Source organism: Vigna unguiculata, chromosome 11, assembly GCF_037176805.1.
Source record: "Vigna unguiculata cultivar grain cowpea cultivar isolate G323 ecotype 2 chromosome 11, ASM3717680v1, whole genome shotgun sequence".
NCBI lineage: Eukaryota > Viridiplantae > Streptophyta > Magnoliopsida > Fabales > Fabaceae > Vigna > Vigna unguiculata.
In genome coordinates this window covers 4280824-4304230 of record NC_140802.1, presented here as the reverse complement: position 1 = coordinate 4304230, position 23407 = coordinate 4280824, and the positions used below count along the sequence as shown (strand labels likewise).

Here is a 23407-nt window from a genome sequence, read left to right as displayed (position 1 = left end):
GAGGAATACAGTGACAGTGAGGAAGATGGTAGTTATCAAATTTTGGATAGAGAGACAACAGGAGATAAATGGCAATCAGATGAGCTCGTTAGTCTTAACGAAAGTGATGATGAAGGTTGTGTTGATGAAAGTTCAGGTGATGAAGGGGGCAGCTGTGGTCCTTTTGGGACATTTGTCATGCCAAATTCCATGGCTGACTATAGGTGGGATGTGGGCACAAATTTCATAGATAAGGAACATTTGCAACAAGCCATAATAGCTTATGCAGTTCATTCTGGTAGAAATATAAGATGAGTTAAAAATGATAAACAAAGAGTGAGGGTGAAATGTATGGGGGCACAAGGAAAATGTGAATGGTCCGCATATGCTGCATATATTCCATTACGCAAGACATGGCAACTAAGAAAACTGATTGATAGGCATAACTGTTCTAGGGAGTTCAAACTTAAGATTATGAGTGCAAAATGGCTTAGTAAAAAGGTAGAGAAGTCTTTAATTGAAAATCCTAAATTCAAGATTAAGGATGTGCGAGAGAAGGGGTTGAGGAAGTGGAATACAAGTATTTCAGTGGCTATGGCTTGTAGGGCAAAGTCCTTAGCTTCTGACCAAGTGGAAGGGTCATTCAAAGAACAGTTTCGAAGAATACATGACTATGCATATGAAATTCTGAGATGCAATCCAGGTAGCACAGTGAAAGTGAAAGTGGATGAAATGCAAGGTGAGTCAGTATTTGGTAGGTTTTACACATGTTTCAAAGCATGCAAAGATGCTTTTGTGCTTTGTCGCCCCTTTATTGGGTTAAATGGTTGCTTCCTCAAAGGGAAATATGGGGGCGAGTTGCTAACTGCAGTGGCGAGGGATGCTAACGACTAGATGCTTCCTCTAGCATACGCCATTGTGGAGGTAGAGAACAAAGAGACTTGGAAATGGATTTTGGAAATCCTAGTGGATGATCTAGGCGAAACTGAAGTATGTGGGGCATGTACATTTATGTCTGATCAACAAAAAGGTATGCATCTGTTCATGGAATTATATTTATTCACATTTAACATTTTTTAGCCATCTATTGTATTCATTTTTCTGCATATTTTTGCTGTGAAACAGGGTCTATTGCCTGCGATTCAGGAGTTATTACCTGGTGCAGAGCAACGATTTTGTATGAGGCATCTGTACTCGAATTTCAGAAAACGCTTTGCAGGTCAGAAGTTGAAGAACTTAATGTGGAAGGCAGCAACTATGACACACCTTGTGGCCTGGGAAAGGGTAATGAGAGATATAAAAAGGAGAATGAGGATGCTTTCAAGTACCTCATTGCTATACCACCTAGGTTTGTATTGAAATATGATTTATTTTATACTATTTAATATAAAAACTGACTTATCATAAATAATGTTTTTTAATACACAAGTTTTGGTCCAAATCAAGATTCACCAGGAATGCTGTCACTGACACAGTAATAAACAACATGACAGAGGCATTTAACAGTGTGCTTGTTGATGCTAGGAGCAAGCCTGTTATCTCAATGTTGGAAGACATACGAATATACATGATGAAGAGGTGGAAATCTAAAAGACAAAAGGTGGAAAAATGGAGGAGAAAATCTGTCCTAAAATTAACAGCAGGCTACAAGAAGAATCCAAAAAAACTAAATACTGGATCCTAAGGTATGACTTATTTAAGTGTTGTTGATGTATAACCTAATCTGTGTTGATGATTTCTGATGTAGAATCTGATCTGTGTATATGAATTCTAATGTAGTTGTGCTGGGGGGAAAGTATTTGAAGTTGCACACCTATCAGTGGTAGGTGACAAGTATGTTGTCAACCTAGACACCCAAGATTGCAGCTGCAGAAAGTGGATGATAACTAGCATCCCGTGCTGCCATGCACTTGCTGCCATCAGGTTCTTGAACTTGAATGCAGAAGATTATATCCCCCTATGTTTCAAGAAATCAAGTTTTGAAGAGATGTACAACTCCATTATCTACCATATCAATGGACAAAACATGTGGCCCACCACTGATTTCCCAGATGTCATGCCTCCACATAAAAGGATTATGCCTGGGCGACCCAAGAAAAAGAGAAGGCTGGAACAATGGGAGTTGAGGAAAGATGACACGCAATTACGAAAAGGTGGCCATAGAAAAAGATGCAGAATTTGTCGTGAATTGGGGCACAATAGAAGACATTGCCCACAATTGCCTACACAAGTACAGTCCTCACAGCCAACTGATGCTCCTCCACAACCAACCCAGCCATCTCAAGAACCAACTTCTGCTCCTCCACAACCAACCCAGCCATCTCAAGAACCACCAATTGTGCAGTCTGAAAACCCAGTTTAAGCTAGCTTTTACTGTACATGTAATATGGTGTTTAAGTTTGTACTTTCATGGCTGTTATTTTGTACAATTGATTAGCCATTTTGGATCATTTGAATCATAGACTTTTTCATTTTGTAAGTTGGATAAATCAGGATTATGGTGAAGAAGAACAACTTGTTTAATCTGAATTATGAGGATTTTGGTTATTTATCAATTAAAATTTTATTACTATTGAGACTATTATACTAGTTACAATGCCATTTGATCTATTGAGAACATTATTAAATAGGAAAAGTTTATCCAGTATAAAATCTAATTAAACATCATTTTTAAATTTTGGGACCTAATTAAACATAAATAACAAAATTAGGGACCTATTTGACATAACTAACAAAAGTAAGGACCTGATTGAACATAAATAACTTAATTCATTCATAATTTTGGAAAGTTCGTACATCATTAGCTTCACAATTACAACCCTTTTCTGTCAATTTTTCAGCATCAACGCCAACATCACCATGTTTATCAACCCAACAATACAAACCACTACTACTAATACATTAAACCATTTTTTCAGAGCCCTAACTACATTCTCGAGATCTTCTATCTTCATGTTTTGGTTCACAATAATAACTTATTTTTCTTCATCAACGTCTTCATACCACCATTTGAAAAAATTGCAGCAAACACCACCACCTTCACTCTGGCGCTGTTGATGAACAGAAAATACATAAAAGATTCATTAAATCGGACATACCCAGAACAATAACAATTAAATTAATCTTACCTTGTAGTTAGTAAAACCCCCAGAACTTTCTACCCACATTTCTCGGAGTTCTTGCTATCCTCATAACTACAGCTTCCCCACTATCACAAATGGGTCTTAAAGCTTGGGTGCGAGAAGAGGGAACACTACGCTGCACACAGTTATTACAATATGAGGAAGATGATTGGGTCCGAGACATAGCTGCAACAAAGCTTCAACGTTCTAAGCATGACCAAGTTCACACATGAGATGGCTTCTTCGACTTTTTATAAACCTAACACTTTATTTTTTAAATTTTCATTATTTGCATTTAATTAAAACGTAATGTGTTTAACCCCTTAATTAACCACTTGATTACAAAGAAACACTGACACGTACGATTAGTATTTGGATACGTAGCAAAGAAAAGTCAACTGTACAGTGAAACGTTATCAATTTAAACGGCGTTACCCAATTAGGACTTAATTGAATCAAATTGACAAAAATTAGGACATATTTGAGCACCCTGCAAAAAATGGGACCTATTTGAAAAAAGTTGACAAAAATTGAGATCAAAAAGATATTTTAACCAGAAGTATTTAAGAATTTTCTTTTGTAATTTCTTTTATAAGTATAGTAGATAATAGATAATAAACAACAATAATATTAATAATAATAATATTACTTATAATAATAAAAATATTAATATTAATATTAATACTACTGTCAATATTAATATTAATTCAAACAATAATATTAATATTATTATTATATTAGTATTATTATTAATAAAAATGATTTTTTTAACAAATATACTATTTTTTTAATTGAAATACTTATAGTTTTTTAAATATTTTTTAATTATTGAAATAGTTTTTTTTAAATTAAATTATATAAAAATAAACATAATGTAATAAATATTAAAAATATAATAGTAATTAAACCTCTTGTTAATATAGAAAGCTAACGCAGTAAATTCATATTTTTGGAGGAGAAAAATTACACTAAAACCAACACACAACCAAAATGGAGAATCAATCATTAAGGGCTAATTCGTTATTCGAGATTCTGATCATGCATAACAAAACAACAGTAAAAGGTAATGAATTTACGGAAAAAGTCATCCCAACAAATAACATTTTATACATAAGCAACGAGATATTTAGGAATAGAAAAAAGTAAAAGAATCCGAAAACCATAAAATTTTACAGGTGTCAACACATAATGGGTATTAATGGATTTTCAATAGTATTTAGTTTTCTTATAGATATAATAGGTGGAGAATGATATTTTCACTGTTAAATTTTGAATTTTTTTTTTTACGACATAAAATGTTATTTTTTAAATAATTTTAAAATATTAAAAATAAAAAAATGAAAAATTACTTAAAAAATAATATTATAAGAAAAAATTGTTAAAATTAAATAATGAAAAAATATTTTTCATATAATACATATACTAGACAATTGAATCTCATTCGTTCCAGAACCTTTTGTTGTCGTGATAGATGCAATTCAATTGCCTGTTACATCACTGCAGAGAAAGGGGTCCAATGTGTGGCCACAGGTCATTTTCAACAGTTAAATAACGTGCAACATTTCTTCACTTTTTCAGTCTCCTTTATTCTTTGTTTAGGAAAATAATTCATTGATATTTTTTTAAAATAAATTACCTATTTAGATAAAAGGTATTATTTTATTATGATTAAAAAATAAAAAATTAATTTATTTTAATTTTATTCATGGAAACTTTGTTAAAAAAAAATTATCAAAAACTAATTTTCCTTCTTTTTGTCTTGACGTCTTTTCCTTTTTTTCTAAAGCGTCTTTCTTAGACAACATGGGTTTCTACAGATGTAACGTAACATGGGCTAAATGACGAATATAATATGTCCGATGTAATAATGTGCGATAAACAACCGATATCATATGATACTTTTGTAATAATGCTGTTTGTTCATAATCAATCATTCCAATGAATGATGTCAAACTTATTGCACCTACTTGTACCATCAGTTGTTACCTCAATAACAGACAACAATAGCTCATAGTGACCCAAATAACAGACAACAATAGCTCATAGTGATTCCTTTGGTCTTGTGCAAAATTGATTTCTATCACTGTAATTGATCAGGTTTCTTTTTCTCACCACGGGATGTTTTCAACATCATTATCATTGATAATCCAAAGGCTTCTACTATGTTCAAGAGAAAGAACACCATATGTGTGCCTGCAGTTTTGTTAGATCAAAATCTGTAAATCACTTTATGTTGCTGAATGTGAAAAGAAAGAGTTCTTCACATGTAATATAAATTTAGACAAAGGGTTATCATCTGTCATATATAAAACAGAAACCAGCACAGATAAACTAGTTCAACATCATACCTGGGAGGAATGAAGAATCCATCCGTTTTTCTGACCAAGCTAATCTGCATTGATCATGATCATCAGAAAATTGGAGATGGAAACTATGTGCTTGAAAACATCCACCAATGAAACAAATAGTTGAATGCTAATGGATCATAGTGGATTGTGAGTATTGATGGTATCAAAACCTTCAACCATTCACTTATAAATAGTCAGAAAACTAAATATTTATAGGTTTGTAGGTCCAACAAACAACAAATATCACTATAATAAGTTTCGGATAACTCAGACCTATAAAACTGACTTATAAAGAAAGATTTATATGTATCATTTGAAATATTAATCCCTTGTGGAGATCAACATTCTCGTTTTTGAAGTAGGTGATAAGTGATATAAAAGCTGAAGAAATCAGAGGAACACTCACACTGAACCACCTATTGCAGGGCCAATAGCTTTGAACAGAGACATGCCTGTCATAGAAATGCCATTAGCAGCACCTCTTTGGTGTTGTTCCTGTTTTCCAAATTAACATGTTAAATATGTCACAATTGCATCAATAACCCGTCTCAACCAACGATTGTATATAGATTCAAAAATCAACACAAAGTATTGAACATTTACCACTAATCGGTTTTGTTGAAGGAATAAACCGGTCGAGATAGAGATCTAAATCCCATAAAAAGAGTACAATCAGTCAAATATGTAACATACAGAAACTTTTCCCATTGTATAGTATGTATAATTAAGCTTTACAACCAAAAATATCTAATAAACGATTGAACAAATGAAGTGGTGCACTTACAGCAAAAATATTCTTGAGAATTGAAGCAGTACTCAACCCTATGTATAGTGCTGCGCCTGAGAACAATGCAATGAAGGGGTAGCTTTGCAAAAGAGGTATGGATAACAGCTGCATATGGAAACAAAGTAACAGGACACATTTCAAATAACAGAAAATGGAAATGATGAAATGAAACAATTGCTACAATTACACTGAAACTCACAGCTGAAAGGCGGGCACAACCAATACCTCCTATTTTTCTTTCCACAAAAGGGTACAAGGCAAGTTGGAAAACAATAAGTGCAAGACCTGAAAATTTGAAAAATCAGTATAAAGATACAAAATTTCTCTATTAGGCAGTAGAAATACAAAAGATACTAAATGTTATCACTCCTAAACCCAATTGAGACTAAAAAAACTGGAAGACCAAATTGATAGTTTTGGACGAAAACATGGACTATCAGAGTAATTCAACTAAACGTATTTAACCTTAAATTTAATGTGATTCAACTTTCAAGTGGCATGGTATTTATTATGTCAGCACTGATCCAAAGAGTGCAAAATTGGCAATTGTTAGAAAGGAAATCTGTTACCTGATACTGAAAGAATATTACCAACATCACTAGTTGTAAAGTTCAAACCCCCAAGCCTTTGAGGACTCACTGCCCATAAGGAGAAAATCTAAAGAAAACGATGGATTCATGTTCTTCAGTTAAGATCAAGTGGACAAAGAGAAGAACCGGAACAACATATATAAAAGCAGAAGCATAGGACATTTTCACCACATTATCATACCTCTGTATAAGCCATATCATGAAGTGAGAAGATACAATAAGTAAGGACAGATGACATTAAGGGCCAATTCAGGAAAAGGTTTTCGTTCTCTTTTGTTATCTTTTCATTGTCTGTGCCACCACTTCCATTTTCTAAAGCTTCATCATCCTCTGTGGATTCATCGCTACATTTGTGATTGTGAAGTGTTTCCTGAATGTATTTCAAACACTTATTTTAATGTTGTAGGCCAACTAGAGAAGGATCACATTGAACTGAGAACATCATACACTACAATGATTTTTCATCATAAAATGTCTTCATTAAAATCTTAAAAGTAACATCCACAAAAAGATAAACCAGATAAAAGAAAATGGCATTCAATGAACAGATTTGTCAGAGTAAGATACATACTGGAATCCAGATGCTGCCAATTGCTACTACAAATGCAAATGCTGATATTACAAAGCTGGGCAAGAAGTATGGAAACCTGCATAATGATTTATGTTTGGGAAATGAAAATCAGCAAATCATTAAGATTTTATTTGGATAAAGTTCTTCATGAGTACTTACAGGAAGATAAAATACGAAAGAAAAATATAGTAAGTTTCTTCATAAGCAAGAATCAGATTATCCTTAATCAAATTTGCAAAAAAAAAATGGAAGGACAAAATCTAAAGGGAAATTGAATATGAAAGTCCACTTACTTATCCCAAAAGGAATCCTTGGGAAAAATATTTGGGTACTTCTCAACTGGCTACAATTAAATACAGAATTTCAGCAGTTAACCTTCTCAGAAAGCCAGAAGACTTTCAATTCAAAACATTTCATCTTATAAACATATACAGATTCAAGGCTTTATGCAAGGTTCATCTTATACTCCAGATGGCTAAGACTATGGATAGTACCTGAGCCAAATAGCCTCCAATTGATGGACCGATTATTAAACCTGTGCCCCAAGCTGAGCTTACCTAAAAGCAAATAATCACAACATAACTTGTTGGTGTCTGAAATGCAGCTCTAAGAAATAGCAGAGTGAAAGAGGATTCCAGATTCTGTACTGTGTTTTTTAATATTGTACTTTGCTAGACATTAAAAATATACTGATACTTTAAAATCAGTATCCGTAAATGTATTTTAAAAACACAACAGAGGAACAACATAGAAAAATAAAACCAGTAAAGAATTCAAATTCTTGGTAATGCTTACAGTTGACAGTCCTAGAGCTTGGTGTTCTTCTCTAAAAAGTTCAGAACCATAGGCCTGTTAAATAAAGGAGTTAAGCAGGAAGATGTAGAAATGGAAGCTTGAAAGAGATCGAAGAAGTTATATCCAAATGCATATGCAGATGAAAATGTGAGATACTAGGAGTTAAAGATATGATACCCTCACTGGTCCTAGATAACCATTGAAACTTCCCAGAAGAAATCTCGTGATAATAGCCATCCAAAAACTTGTGCTAAGGCCAAATAGGGTGTTGAAAACCACACTGATATCAAGTAAGTATTGATAAGTATGGGAATGTTCATAGCATAACTTAAAAGAAAGTATGCAGTTCATTGACATATATACTTACACTGCAGTAACCCCTATAAGTATAGCAGGTTTTCGACCAAAACGATCTGCTATAGTTCCCCACAGAAAAGATGTCAAACATCTCCCAAACATGAATACAGAACCTACCACATGCACACATCAATAATAAATAACTTACAAGAAATGTTGATGCCATCAAAAAACTGAAAATAATAAAATTTAGTCTTACCCACATAACCAGCATAAGAACTAATATCAGCTTCTGTTTCCGCTATATTAAAATCCCTTACCTGAAAATCATAATGTTGCATCATTGAGGATGTATTTCATGTGCATCAGCACAAAGTTAGACATATTCATCAAAGATTTGATTTCCTGAGTATATCATAATAAAGGACAGAAAGAGGAAAAACAATAACAAGAAAGTCAAACTTGAATTTGGCACATTTAACCGGTATCGATTATAACTCTTACAACAAACACTCTTAAAAAAACTCATATTTTCTATCAATTTTTTTTTAAAAAATACTTATAAATTTTGTTATGAAAATTGTTACCAATTTTTTTTCAAAATATTTTATATAAAATATTTTTCGTAACAATTTTTGTAAAAAATACTTGCAAAAAAATTTATAATTTTATAAGAAATAATTATTTACGAAGAAAATATCTGTCAATTAAAATTTTTATAAAAAATGATAGAAAAATATATTTTTTCAAATATTTTTAACAAATTTACAAAATATACTGAAGAAAGTCTTCTTCATCAGAGTGGATTTTAAATAATATATTGAAGGGAGTGTACACTTGTCTTCATTTTCTAATTGTAATAACACATGCATAAATAAAAACTCAAATTGAACTTCAAGCACTAAAAATAAATAATTATGCACTGTGAAAACTTCCAACAATGTGACCAAATCAGAGTGTACATAGTAAAATGGTTACAGTATCCATTTTGATGGTTAAACTCACCATGAAATAGAGGAATGGAAAGAGAGATGATATTGGCAGTGCTGAACAAGACAAAATAAAATGGCATCAGATTGGATAAAACTAGTTTAACCAGATCCAGAATGAACAGAAAAAATATAACTGGTAAACACATAACCAAACACTGATTTTCCATTCAAACTATAAAATTGAAAATACCTTCAGACAATTTGGTATTTAACTTCTATTCTCCCCCACACTACTATGGGATTTGAAGGCCCTTCTTCTTGAGCTACTTAATGTTCACAGTTTCAGACCATTACAAGAATGAACAGAAGTTAGGAAGTGTTCAAACTGAACAAAACTATCATTGCTGTTTTAGCTTGAAAAGTTTAACTGTTAAGGTAACATTTGAACTTCAGAAGGTAACATGTGAATTTTGTATTCAACTTCAGTCAAGTCAGGCACCAACTTGAGAAACTATATATAAGTTATCACTGCAGATAATTGCTTCTTCATCAAGAGAAAATCATTTTTCAACACAGTTCCAAACACACTGTTCTTCTTCAAACCAACTTCTAGAACTCAGTTCATCTTTTTCTCTTTCATGAATTATCAGTTGCACCTCAGGAATCAACAAAACCAGACTTTCCAACACCCCAAGAGTTTCAACAAGACAAAAAAAAAACCAGAACAAAACTCATGCAGAAGTTAAAAAACTCAGAGTAGTGCGAATTTCTTATACCAGCACTCAACGCCACCATCCACAAGACAAAAAGCTTTGTATAAGACACGCCCTGTCCCGCACTCAACTCTTTTGCTTTATCCACTTTGCAACCGGGACAGTTCTCATAGTACTTCTTCCTCTCCAACAATGGCTGCTCACCTTTCGCCTCTTCCATGTTTCTGAGATGACCTCTTTACTAAACTACTACATGCACCATTCAAACCCAAAAAGTTAATGAATTTATAAAAAAAAAAAAAGGGTTATGAGGGTGTGTTGTTTTCTAGAAAAAAAAAAAAAGAAACAATAGTAAGAGATTTGAGGAAACGAGGAAACAAAAAACAAACGTACACAGAGAACAGAAAGAAAAACTCTACGAGGTGTGGTCCTTACTAGCTTTTGAGAAACAAAAGATGAACGTGAATGCAGAAGGTCTAGTGTGTCTCTCTCAGCTATATGATGGAGGCACATGACTCCAAACACATGAAAAACACATGATAAAAGAAGTATCGTGAAACCGAGGAGAGTGCATCATTGCACGCGTCACAACAAAGTGAAAATTGTCCCCACAGCTGAACCATGAAGAGGAAGAGAACATGACATTGTTGTGTTGTTTTTCAATCATAAAAGTTATTGTTTTACTTCAATTATTCTTTTTCTTTTACATAGAGATACTTTTTTTCCAAGGGTAAGGGTACTATGATTGATGATTGGACGAGTAATGATAGCCATATAGGTTGGTGATAAGGAGATATTATAGAGGAAAAATACCAACAAAATTATGAGAGGGAGAAAAAGAGTTTGGAGAGCATGAAATAAAAATAAAAATCTTTTTTAAGAATTTTTTTTTAAATGTATTGGAAATAGAATTTTGATTTGATTTTTTTTATAACATTTTTAAAATATTATTAGAAAGTAAATATAAATTTAACTCAATTTCATTCTTATACATGTTGATAATGAATCTTTTTATAAAGTAATAATTTTTTCGTTTATACTTTATAAATTGGTTTAATTTTATATAATGGAATATCTAACAAATATAAAAGAAGTTTAATGTTTTTCTAAAATATTTTTGTAACTTTCTTAAAAACTTATTATTTTTCGGAAAGTTATGGAAATATTTTAAAATGAGTTATATTTACTTGATGATTAAACTAGTTCATAAATTTAAGAATATCGCTAATGAGTGTCAATGATATAGGATAAGTAAATTTTTTTTATATAAAATTGACACTTATCATGGATCAAATGGTGTTATTTGTGTATAAATAAAACAAACCTCCTTAAGCTCAAGATACAAAATAAGTATTGAGAATTAGAGTTGTATGAATTGTAATGATATTTGACTGTTTTGTAGTAAACAGTAAGTATAAGAGAAAATATTAAGTATACAGTAGTACTGAAACTGAGCTATGGAAGTAAAAAAGACAGAACAACATATTTTGACTTTCTAGTTTAGCACAACAAATGGAGCTGAACCTCGTGAGGAAACCTTTCTTGCAAGGAAACTTGGAGCACAATTTCATAAGGTTCAACAGCCAAGAAAACCCTCCCAATAGGGAAAGGTCTAGTGCTAAGCACCAGGACAAGGGGATGAGTTGAGAAGGAAACCCACCTATGAAGAAAAACCCATTGTGGCTGAGCACCAAAAGTTGGGTTGAGCACTGCCCAAAAATTCCTATAAATAAAGACTTCATGTCTTCATTCTAGGCATTGAGTGGAAACCCAAAATTGTAGTAGTAGGATAGAATGAGGTCTATGAGACACGAGGGAGGTGCTTTTAGTATAAATCTTAGGTGTATATGCTGTTAGAATTGCATTGTAATATTCTATGAGGAGTTGAACTTCCTCGTGTCCAGGTTTGATGTAATCAATTCTGATTCTATTCACTTTTACTTCTTGGGTATTTATTTTTTCTATCATCCAATTGTTTGTGGTTTGATTTATACTTAATGATGACTTGATCACTCATCTATTGGATTGAGTTGGGAAACCAGTCTCAAACTATGGTCCAATCAAATCATCATACATGTACTGCTGCTTATTTAAGTAGCCAGAGGGGATGCTGGATGAAAGGATACTACACATGACACAGATTCATGCAACGAGTCTTGCACATTAAAGCAATGATTCATTCTACCAGGAGTTGAGGAGTTGGGTTTGAAGTCCTTAGGTTCTAGTGTATTACCGATGAACCTAGATCTACATAGAAAGAGTACTCCCAATACATTGAATGATTTGCAAAGTAAGTAAACAAGATGGTAGTGGTGTAGTAGAAGAAGATGAGATGAAATCAATTCACAAACCCTACTCCACTCAATTTATCTAATTACTACTATCTAGTTTTACTTGTACTCTTTATTACAACCAAAAACTCAAAAATCAAACTACCAATATACTTATTAAATCCATGAGTCCATGTGGATAGATACTTGTTGGTACGACGATACACCAGTACACTTGTTGAGAAAATGGTTGTTGTGAAACAGTCATCAGTCACATAACTTAAAGAACGTCATTTAGTACTTAGTTAATAAAATTAATTTTTTTATCATTCATAATTAGTATTTTCTATCTTTAGTTATTTCTCTTAGTTTTCTATGAAAGTTTCTTAAATTTGTCATTACCTTTTTGTTTAATTTTGTTTTTATCTTCAATTATTTGATTGTTTTGTCCTTTTTTTTCCATAATGACTTCATTTGTTTAAATCAATCAAAATCTATATATTTAATTTTGTTTTTACCTTCAATTATTTGATTGTTGTGTTTTGTCCTTTATTCCCATAATGACTTGATTTGTATAAATCACTCTAAAATTCTATAAATACTCCAAAAGACGTGTTCCTTTCTTCCTTAAGAGTTTCCTATATTTTTTTCTCCAATTAATTGCTGAAACAACTTTGAAAGTTTCACACATTAATGCATCTTGTTCCAGCCAAAAGCAATTATGAGAGAATGTACAAGAAAATGTGAAAGAGATCCTACTATTTTAGAAAGATTAAAAGTGTGTAATTTTCATACATTTTATATTTTGTAAATTATTTGTTATTTGGTTGTATAATATACAAACATTCTTCTTTTGGACACAGAGTAGAAAATGCATGCTCTAAAATGAATGTTAATGTTTCAGAAAGCACAAAAGTTCACATTACATTAACGAAGTCAATTGAATTATGATATTTTTCTTTTATCGAAATGTATGATATGTATGTGCAATTATTATAATACATTATTCAAAGAAGTAAGAACAATTTTCATCTTATCGGAATTAATACCTTATGAAATTAAATTGGTATTAATAAAATTATTATAATTAGATGAATGTGTGCTGTGTATTCACTCTTTCCAATTTTAACAAAAGTTTATTAAATTATAAAATAAATTTTATTAAAAGTAGTTATAAAAATAAATAAGTTTTCATTATTAACCAAAACTTTTACTATAAGTAATTATTCAAATTTAAAAAATTAATTGTTAAAGTGATAAAATAATAAAATAATAAAATAGTTATTTTAATCTACAAAATAATTAAATTTAGATTAATTTAAAAAGTAAAAAATAAAAAAAAATAATTATTTTATTTAAAATATAGGTTACTTAAGGATAAAAAACGAATCCTTAGATAACTAACTAATGTGTAAAATAAAAATAATACATGTTAAAATTTTAAAGCAAAACATAAATATATAGTTTTATAACATTTAAGAACTTAGATAACTTTTGTATCGTACATAAATTAAAATTTCTACATATTTTGATAATGATAAATTTATACTTGGAATAAGATAATAAGAAATATCTCAGATTGATTTTTATTTTGTACAGAAAACTAAAATAATATATTATTAGATATTTTCAATTAAATTGATTTTTTATAATATCTACTTGTTTTTTGTATTGTCTTACGTGTTCATCTTCGCTTTTAGCCACAAACTTGTTCCCATATTTTACAGTATTTGTCTATTACTAAAAGCTGAAATTATTGTGTGAATTTCACCTAGTTTAATTGATAAAAAACTAATCTTGAATTGATGCTTAGCAACTTATTAAATTAAGAAAAACATTTTCTAGCAATGAGTTTGGTTAAACGTTTAATATATGTTGGTTTCAAGTTCTTTTAAAATAAAATATCCCTTTAAGCAATTAAACTTAAATATATAACATAGTATATGTGGTTTTTCAAAGAAAATATCTTATCACATTACTTATCTGAAAAGAAAAAAAAAATTGTTCTTTGTCTCTCTACCACACCTTTCTTTATCTTTGACTTTACCTCCTCTTATTTAGGTTACCACTTTAGTCTGTATTCATCTTCTTCTGTTTATGTTACTGCTATTGTCTCTTTTGTTTTAGTTTGGTTTGTGGCTTCTAGTGGATGCAGTGTTTGGTTTAGTTTGGTTTTATTATATTAAACTCTTTTATTTCAATGATTTCTCATATATATCATTTTTTAATTTAATTGTTAAATTTATGCTTCTTGTTTAGTATGTTGATCATACCATTTTTAAACAATTTTAAAGCTATGCAGTATTTCCATTATCACAAAAACAAATATAATCGAAATATGTGGTAGATTAAGATCCTAAATCAGATGACAATTAAAAATTATTTAAATCTTAACCAAATAACCTTTTTAAAAAAAATGTAAAGAATTAAGGTAGACAAATTTAGAGTGGACAAAATATATTTTTTCAAATATTTCGTAATAATTTTAACAACATAAAAACAACTTTTATCTACATATAGATTCCATGTCCAAACACATAAGAAATGTTTTTACAGTAAAAAGGAAACCTACTAAAAGCATAAGTTTTTTTCTTGTTATTGTCGACCTGTTAATGTACTTGTCACTTCACTGTATAGTTAGATTCATGCATCTTTCTCTCTTATTTGCATTATTCCAACCTTCATACAATCTTTCATATCCAAAAACATGTAAGTTTTTTTCTCAACTCTGGAACATAGTTGACATTGGTCTAAGAATTATATATTCACATTTTTATTCATATAGAGTAATATCACTTTCTTGCAATAAATGTTATTATCTATTAGAAGTCTCATAGTATCATATCGACTTGAGATAAAATTAATGTATAGTACATAAGTGAATGCAAATCTCACATTTTATGTTGATTTTGTGGAGTTAAATTTGCTTTAAAGTCCACTTTTTAATATGGTATTACAATCATAAGTTAGAGCTTATTATAACAAATTTGTTGTTTATTGGATTTATTATTCCACTAGCTATTGGACCACCCATTAATGTCTAGTCATATACTCAACTAAAAATAACGTCAACTTATAATATATAAGTGGGTACAAATTTCACTTTATAAGTTAGTTTTGTGAGGTTGAATTAGTCTTAACATTGTCTATCAATACATTGTCATTGTCCAAAACATCAAACATGGTAAATATGTGAAAAGAGGATCATCCAAAATTCAATACCCACCTATTAAGTGTTATCTCGTGATAGTTCTTTCTTGCTCAAGCATCTTCAATGGAGGAGGAATGAGTGAAAGGTTATGGAAGTTAGAGAAAGTTGTGATTCTAATTATTAGAATCAATACCAGATATATTATGTCAATAATATTATTCCAATATCCCTAATATTATGTCCGTGTATTATTTCTCATGTGTGCAGTCATCATTATCAATTATTTCCTAAATTATTTATTGTATTCAATGATGGTTTTATTATAAAGATTATGATTATACTATATTATGTTTATATAAACACAACATCTACAATATGAATGTTTATGTGGAAGATTACACGGCAATATTCCTCCATTTTATCTTTATGTGGAAGATTTGGTTGAAGGTGGAGGAGTTTTCAGATTTTGAAGTGGTGGAGAGGTTTCTTAAGAGAGAGATGAGGTCAAATCCCAAGGAAGAAGGCTAGGATAGTCAAGAATATGGAGAATTATTATAAGTGGACCTTCAGAACAAGTGAGGTGCAAATAACTCTACTCATTCAAAAGTAAATTTACAAATGGTGAAGGAATCTATTCAATATAAAGCAATAAGATTTGAACAAGGAGAGGAGAAAAAGATAGGAAAATTCAAGTTTTAATTCCTTTCAAAACAGGCATGCAATGTGTTTCAAGTGACATTTACACTATTAAAAAACAAACGAATTTATCAATAGAAAAAATTTATCGGTAATCACTAAAATTGTAGGTAGATTTAATTTACTGACGACTTACCAGCAGTAAAAAAATTTATCGATAAAACACCTGTCAATGAAATTTACTAGTGGATGGAAAAACTCTTCAGTATTTACTAACAATCAAAATCTTTTAGTAAAATTCATTAGTAAATATCTATCGATAATTATCGACAAATTTTTACTGTTGGTAATCATCCCTCAGTTTTATTCTTCGACGGATTCATTACCAATGAATATTTTCACAGATAATTTAAATTCTAAAATTCGTTGGTAAATTGTGTTTTACCAATGGATATTTTTGTGATTAAAATCTATTGGTAAATTCTTGTTTTATCGGTAGATTTTTTTTACATTAGTTATTTAGCATTTTCTTGTGTTATCCAATCATGCTTTCCATATTTGAGCATGTGCTCAAAATGATAAAAGCATTTTCCTCTCTTCAAGCAAAGGTTGATCCAAGTCTTTCTTGGGCTATAAGGCACCCATTTGAAACCCTAATCTAACCCTAATGTAATTGAGGCCCAAATACAAGCTTGAAACTCTACACTACTTAGTCCAAATGTTCCAAACTACTTGGTCCAAATATAAGGTCCGAAATATATTATTCTACTTTGTACAATATTCACAAGTTAAGGTTGACCCATGTTGATAGTATCTTGGGCTTGTTGAGCTCAATTGAGACCCACTCTTCTTATATCTTCCTAATTATAGTCTAATAATTGGTCCCTTTACTAGAGGTCTTCCATCACCTTGAGACGATGATCAACGCCATGCATCATTAAAGGACTTCATATTTTGAGCCATAATTGTCACCCCTATTACTTCTTCAATTTTTTGCAATCTTTACTTGTAATATATGCAAACATCTTTCATATCATTCTTTATCTTTTCTAACTTCTAAACTTCTTGTCATCAACACTCGTAAATGTCTTGAAGTAAAACTTTCTTATATAAAGGCTAAACTTAACCTCTTCAAGTGTTATGTTACCCTTCCTAATGCTTAAATAACGTACTAATTTCTTGTACGACATTGGAAAAAGACCAACAAAAACATTGTTGCATCTTCGTCTTCATCTTCTACCTTGAAATCTATGTCTTAGAGTTCCATCTTGATTGAATTAAGCTTCTTTACACACAACCTAGACAACCATCTCTCCCATAGATTCTTGTTGCAAATTAACTTTGTTATGAAAAACTTCTCTTAGTTTGTAAAGGATTTCTTTTAAAACCTCACGAAGAACTTCATTTGATAAGGACAAAAGGATCATACAATGAAATATTTCCTCCATCTACTCTAAACCTTGCCCTCTATGTGTGAGGTGCTTCTAAAAGGTGGTGTCGACATCCCTTGCCTTTTGATCGCTCATCTTATTCTTCATTGGTGAAAACCATTCTTTGCGTGAAACTTTTCAATCTTTAATATGTTGCTCCTTTTTTTTCAATGATTTCTATTAAAAATACAAAACAAGATTGAAATTAAATATAGTTCAAATTTGTTGTACACTTAATGTTGAAACCAGTTCCGAAAGAAAAAATGTAATATTGATTGCAATCATAACAAGAGACAACATACAAATGATTAACAAAAGTAAAAATAGATAAGAATAAAGTTTTCTTATTTATAGTTTTATTGCAAGTTACTGAATTATAATTTAGTGTATACAACAAGTACGTTTTACATAAGATATATTAGATTAAATATGTTTTTGGTCCATCAATTTTTATTGAAAATTGAAATTATTTGACTTTTCAAACCAATTTAGTCCCTTAAACCAATTTTTTTTAAGTTATTTGACTTTTCAAACGTGTATTTTACTCATTTCATTATAGTATTTTAATTTATTTACAATGTTCGACATATGTTGGGTTCAATGTTAGTTCAGAAACACATTTGAAACCGACAAATAAACTTACTAAAATTTGGTTAAAAACACTAAAATCACGCATTTCTAAATATAAGAGACTAAATTAATTCAAAATTTTCAAGAAAGACTAATTCCAATTTTCACTAAATGTTGAAGGACAAAAACATATTTAATCGAGATATATTTACATAATTATAACAATTCTTCTAACTAATTGATAATGTTTATAACCGATATACATCAGCTTAAAAATAGACCAGTATACCTAAATTTACAACTATATAAGGAAACATCTATAAAAAAAAAAGGCTCAATTTATATGTCATTGTGATAATTACTAATTCATTCCTTACTATGAAAGATATGAATATTTTTAAAATAATAACATAAAAACTTTTACTGTTCAAAGTTTATGTCAAATATATACCTCAGTTACATATTTAAATTTATTTTTATAAACAAGCCTTGCATACTTTAAAACAAAGATAATGGTTTAACCAAAGTCGTTGTTTAATATAATAGTTTATTAAATAGCAACGAAGATGTGTTATTGAATAAACTTTGTAATTTCACATATTAATTCACCTTGTCCGAGACAGAAGGTAATAAAAACGCCATAATATTTCAAATGCATTAAAGTTTATACTTTTGATACATATCAAAAGATACGTCGATAACCAAAATCATGGTAGTTAATTCTAAAGATCAACTTAATGACCAATTATAATTTTTTTATTTATAATAGTGACTATTTTAGTAACAAAAAATTTTTAGTTTTATAAATTAGTATTTAAATTGGTTACTATAATTACTAATAATTATTAGTTACTAAAATTGGTCACTATTTAGAAGTTTTCTTGTAGTGTATAATTTGGTAAAATGTAAAAATAAAATAAAATGTATCATTGTAAGTAAATTAAAATTTTGAATAATATTTATCAACATAAATCTAACAACAATAAGTTTACATTTATATGATTATATAGAGAAGATTCTTTGGTGCATACTTTTTTCTAAGTTTATTCTTTATTAAATGAATTTGTCAATTTTGTTATTTAAGTGACGTTTTTTACATTTTAACCTTTTTAATAAATTCAACATTTTTTTAAGTTTAATTATTTTTAAACTATAATAACTATTTATAATAAAATATTATGTGAACTTTTAGAAAATGATATTTTAGAAGTGATAGTTGTTTAAAAATAGTGAGACTGAATTATTTTAGTATTAAAAAAGTTTTAATATAAATAGAATTGTTATAAAAGATGTTCATTATTTTAAAACACATTATCTCTAGAGATGTCAAAATGGGTTTCAACCTTAACCCGGCTCACCATGGGTTTGAGTTGGATTAGGTTGAGAAAAATTCAGGTTTTTCAAGAGTGGATTGAACTCAACCCGTCTCACTTAACCCACCAACATTTTTTACAATTTTTTTTAATTTTTTTAATATTATTTACTACTCCTAATTATATAGGTTCACAATTTCATATTTTTAAATGCTAGAATGTTTTTCAATAATATTTGAATAGTTTGAATGATTAATTAATTTGATTTTCAAGTTATATACACTAATACTTTAATCTTTAACTATAATCTTTATAGTATATTACCCAAGCAATCATTTTATAAACAATTTTTTCTAATTAGTATGACACAAATGTGTAGTTTTATATTTATATTTTGTTGAATAGCATGACAAAAATGTGTAATATTAATCATGTTTTCTTGGACTATATGGACACTTTTTTGGAAACAATTCATCATATATTGGTGGTGAGCATGATGAAAACATTAGTTCTTGATTTGATTGTGATTGTCATCTCATGGGTTGCTTAAAAAATTATTTAAATATTTGAATACTTAAAAATAAAGACCTAAATAGTTTTTTTATGTGGGTTGCTCATGGGTTGCTTAAAAAATTATTTAAATATTTGAATACTTAAAAATAAATACATAAATAGTTTTTTATGTGGGTTGGTGAGCCAACCCGTGGTGGGTTGAGTTGGGTTGCGAAATTTCTGCTCACCATAAAGTGAGCCGAGTTGGATTCACTCATTTTCAACCCGACTTGTGGTGAGCCAACCTGTGTGAGCTGAATTGGCTCACTTTGACATGTTTATTATCTCTCTAGAAACCACTCTTCTAGAGTTCTTTGACTTTTCTCGAAATTTTGTCTCTCTCAATAAGCTCTTGAATTTGGATCGATAGGTTTATTCGTTCGCGTAAGTTGAGTTTCCACCCTCTTTTTGATTTATTTCTGTTTTTTGTTGCATGTTAGCTCTCTTATGCTTGCATACGTATTTTTAATCATCAATATGAGTCTCTGTTGATCAATGATCATAACGGTATATCCCGATCGTTTTTGTGATGTTTCTATGTGTAGATAGAGCATCCTATGGAGTTAGAGGTGTTTGACATTTATAGAACCATCTAAGTAGGATAACAAGTAAGGGAAACTAGTTTTTGTCTGTGTGCGTGAGTCTAATGGAAATTGATGGTTGCATGATGATGCTTTTAAATTAAGAAATGAGATTGGCTGTGACTAATGAATTCTGATATAGAATGTATGATGGTTGTGATCTAGTATGATGATTGATATTGGCATGTTTGTGATTGATTGAATTTGGTAATTATCATTAATTGTATGAGTGATTTTGGTATGTAAATTTTTTAATGAATCTTGTATGATTTGGTTGATTGATTGCGAAGGAATTTTTGAAAAGGTAGGATTTGAGTCATTGATCAAATTGGTACCAACGTCTATGATTTAAAGATCGTTTTAGACCAATACCTAAAGAGGAGTACCAATTTTACCTATGAAACGGGTCCTGATTTTGTAAATACCTTAAATTATTAAGATTGTTGGTATCTGATTCAACACTAAGCCTCACCATGGCAACGCTGAGCGCTAGCTTTTACAAGCTAATCAGCGTTGAGCCTCACCATGGCAACGTTGAGTGCTAGTTTATGAATTTATCAGCATTGCGCGCCACTCTCTAGCATTGGGTGCTATCCAATTTTTAGCACTGTCTCTTATTGGTAAAATGAAGATTCTTGCTTTGTTAACTGTCAGATCAAGCTAAAATTTTGACAGCTGATCATAGACACGTGAATATTCCCTTTGACTGGTGGGATGTTTGTTTTGAAGTTTGTGGTTAGAGAAATGGTTCTCACCGTTTGGATGTACTTTACGTATAACGTCATTTGCCTTGTTTTCTTGTTTTTTTGTTCTAGTTACTTTGGATGTTTTATGTATGCTTGAATGGATTCTATAGTCTTTATTGCTTCAAATTGAATTAAATATATGGTTATGAGCATGAGTTGAGATTGATTGATGGTAATCCAAGAAGGATTAATAGTGATTATAGTAGTGTATGCATTGATATGGGGATCGTCTTGGAAGTTATCCTAACACTCTAATAACCATTCAAATTCTCAAGTAGAGAAAAATGATGTATGTGGTGAGAGGAGCGGGAGGTCCTAGCCTAGGAGTTTTACCTTGACCAAAGGTGTTAACGGACTAATCGTTTATGTGATAGAGAATGACTCTTTAACTATTCCTTTGCAAAGCATGAGATGTCACTGCAAGTGCACAACCTGCCTAGATCCAATATCAATGCATGTATCAGGATAATTGACTTATATTTTTAGTCTTATATGAAATTGAATGATAACTTACGTATGATTTGTGTAAATTTTATTTATAAATTATTTAAATTTTTTTGCACATTAGCTTTCCCTTCTTCTATGTTTTTATCTTGTGTTGTTTATCTTTCTTTTACAATGATCACCTATTCGGTAGGAGCAATTGTAGTTGCAGGTTTAGAGGCACCTATGGAAGATGGGGATGAGTCCTCAGTTAGTTTAGTGGAATGTATCGAGGAGTTGTAATAAGTAATTAATCTGTGTATAGAGCTAGATTTGATTTAGTTGGTTTGTATAAAAGTTATGTTTTCATAGTCTATCTATAAGACTATATTAATATACGTTATACGCTAAATTATCTTTTGTGAACATAAAAATGAAACATTCTATTCTCTTCGAAAAAAATTTAGCAATTAAAAATTGGAATATTACGCATTACATACAAAATAAATAAATATTATTTATAATAAATTTATAAAAAATTATCTTTATTTTAATAATTATAATTTTATAATTTTATTTATTATAAAAAAAATGAAAACCGCACACACACGTACGTGTTTTCACTAGAGTAAAAATAATAATAAATGTTATAAGCTGATTTTTTATTTTAATTTTTTAAAATAATGTATTATCAATTATCTTTTAATTAAACGGATTTTAACAAGTTTTACCTATTTTTTACCACTTTTACATACTTTCATTGGTTTTCTGATTCTTTGAACGTGTTTTTGAGTACGGGAGATTTTATGAGATTTTTCTTAAATTATTTGATGATGTCGTATACCAATTGATCGAGACTACACTTTTCAAAAAAGGCCGAATTTAAATTTGTCATCATTCTTAAAACAAAATAAATAAAAAAATATCTTTCTTGTTCCTTTTGAATTTTAGCCACATATTTCTACACGTTTTAAAGCACATGTCGGAGTTGCTAGAACTTGGATTTAAATGGCAACAAATTAATCTCGAATTGGTAATTAACAACTTATTAAATTATGGAAAACATTTTTTAACAATGAGTTTGGTTAAATCATTACTATATATGTTGGTTTTAAGTCCTTTTAAATATAGTATCTCTTTAAGCAAGTAGATTTAAATATAAAGCACACTCATGTACTTAGTATAACTTTTAAATAAATTAACTTTTCAAATTACGATTTTGAAAAAAGAAATCTTAATTATTTTCACAATAAGAAATGAATTGTATGTTAAAACTAATTGAAAGGTAGGAAGTGTGAGAGCCTGGATACAAATTTTAAAAAGAGTATAATTATATATATATATATATATATATATAAATTATTGTATTAATATTATGTTTTACTTATTAATATATATTATATATATATTATAAAAAGTTAAATGGTTTTAAATGATTTTTTTTTTTAAAAAAACAAAGGTTGTTTACATAAATTCATCGCATTCTCAATTTTCAATAGTATTTCCTTCCCTTTTAGTAAATTGATTTCTTTCATTTATCCTATTGAATATCTAAGTCATAGAAGCAAAAAATATCAATGATTCTACAATACAATCAATTT

The 23407-nt window shown here is 29.9% G+C and overlaps 2 protein-coding genes and 1 long non-coding RNA gene across 7 annotated transcripts; 1 reads left to right on the top strand and 2 right to left on the bottom strand.

The window, feature by feature from the left end:
• Positions 1–873: 873 nt before the first annotated feature.
• On the top strand, positions 874–2341 carry LOC146880886 (uncharacterized). Its single transcript, XM_085668908.1, has 4 exons — positions 874–1009; positions 1105–1327; positions 1426–1557; positions 1759–2341. Exons 1-4 carry the CDS (start codon positions 874–876, stop codon positions 2339–2341), a joined length of 1074 nt encoding a protein of 357 aa, XP_085525034.1.
• A 387-nt stretch (positions 2342–2728) lies between these two features.
• Positions 2729–3861, bottom strand: LOC146880885 (uncharacterized). The gene is made up of 2 exons (XR_014986583.1): positions 3108–3861; positions 2729–3029 (listed from the first exon to the last, which is right to left on the bottom strand). It is a non-coding gene; the product is annotated as an uncharacterized LOC146880885 (long non-coding RNA).
• Positions 3862–4971: 1110 nt separating this feature from the next.
• LOC114168318 (protein ZINC INDUCED FACILITATOR-LIKE 1-like) lies at positions 4972–10656 on the bottom strand. 5 transcript variants are annotated; one of them, XR_014986582.1, is made up of 18 exons: positions 10528–10656; positions 10198–10383; positions 9495–9535; positions 8749–8809; positions 8560–8662; positions 8370–8472; positions 8193–8246; positions 7892–7954; positions 7691–7740; positions 7398–7473; positions 7008–7196; positions 6806–6893; positions 6462–6521; positions 6234–6341; positions 6053–6097; positions 5856–5944; positions 5450–5493; positions 4972–5294 (listed from the first exon to the last, which is right to left on the bottom strand). XR_014986582.1 is itself a non-coding variant. In XM_028053084.2 (18 exons), exons 2-18 carry the CDS (start codon positions 10352–10354, stop codon positions 5182–5184), a joined length of 1470 nt encoding a protein of 489 aa, XP_027908885.2. In that variant the 5' UTR covers positions 10355–10383; positions 10528–10652; the 3' UTR covers positions 4972–5181. The 5 variants fall into 5 exon arrangements, 4 of the variants coding, with proteins under 4 accessions (XP_027908885.2, XP_027908883.2, XP_027908886.2 ...); XM_028053084.2 differs by having other exon boundaries at positions 6436–6521; positions 10528–10652; XM_028053082.2 differs by having other exon boundaries at positions 6436–6521; positions 10198–10380; positions 10528–10608.
• Between the last annotated feature and the right edge of the window lie 12751 nt (positions 10657–23407).

Bases quoted from the DNA above. Each gene is read 5' to 3' on its own strand.
- LOC146880886 (XM_085668908.1), top strand. From the start codon at position 874: ATGCTTCCTCTAGCATACGCCATTGTGGAGGTAGAGAACAAAGAGACT. The intron at 1,010-1,104 runs GTATGCATCTGT...GCTGTGAAACAG, and splicing joins TATGTCTGATCAACAAAAAG to GGTCTATTGCCTGCGATTCA. The intron at 1,558-1,758 runs GTGGAAATCTAA...ATTCTAATGTAG, and splicing joins CGAATATACATGATGAAGAG to TTGTGCTGGGGGGAAAGTAT.
- LOC114168318 (XM_028053084.2), bottom strand. From the start codon at position 10,354: ATGGAAGAGGCGAAAGGTGAGCAGCCATTGTTGGAGAGGAAGAAGTAC. The intron at 7,955-8,192 runs GTAAGCATTACC...ATTTGCTTTTAG, and splicing joins AAGCTCTAGGACTGTCAACT to GTAAGCTCAGCTTGGGGCAC. The intron at 6,342-6,435 runs GTGAGTTTCAGT...TTCCATATGCAG, and splicing joins GTTGTGCCCGCCTTTCAGCT to CTGTTATCCATACCTCTTTT.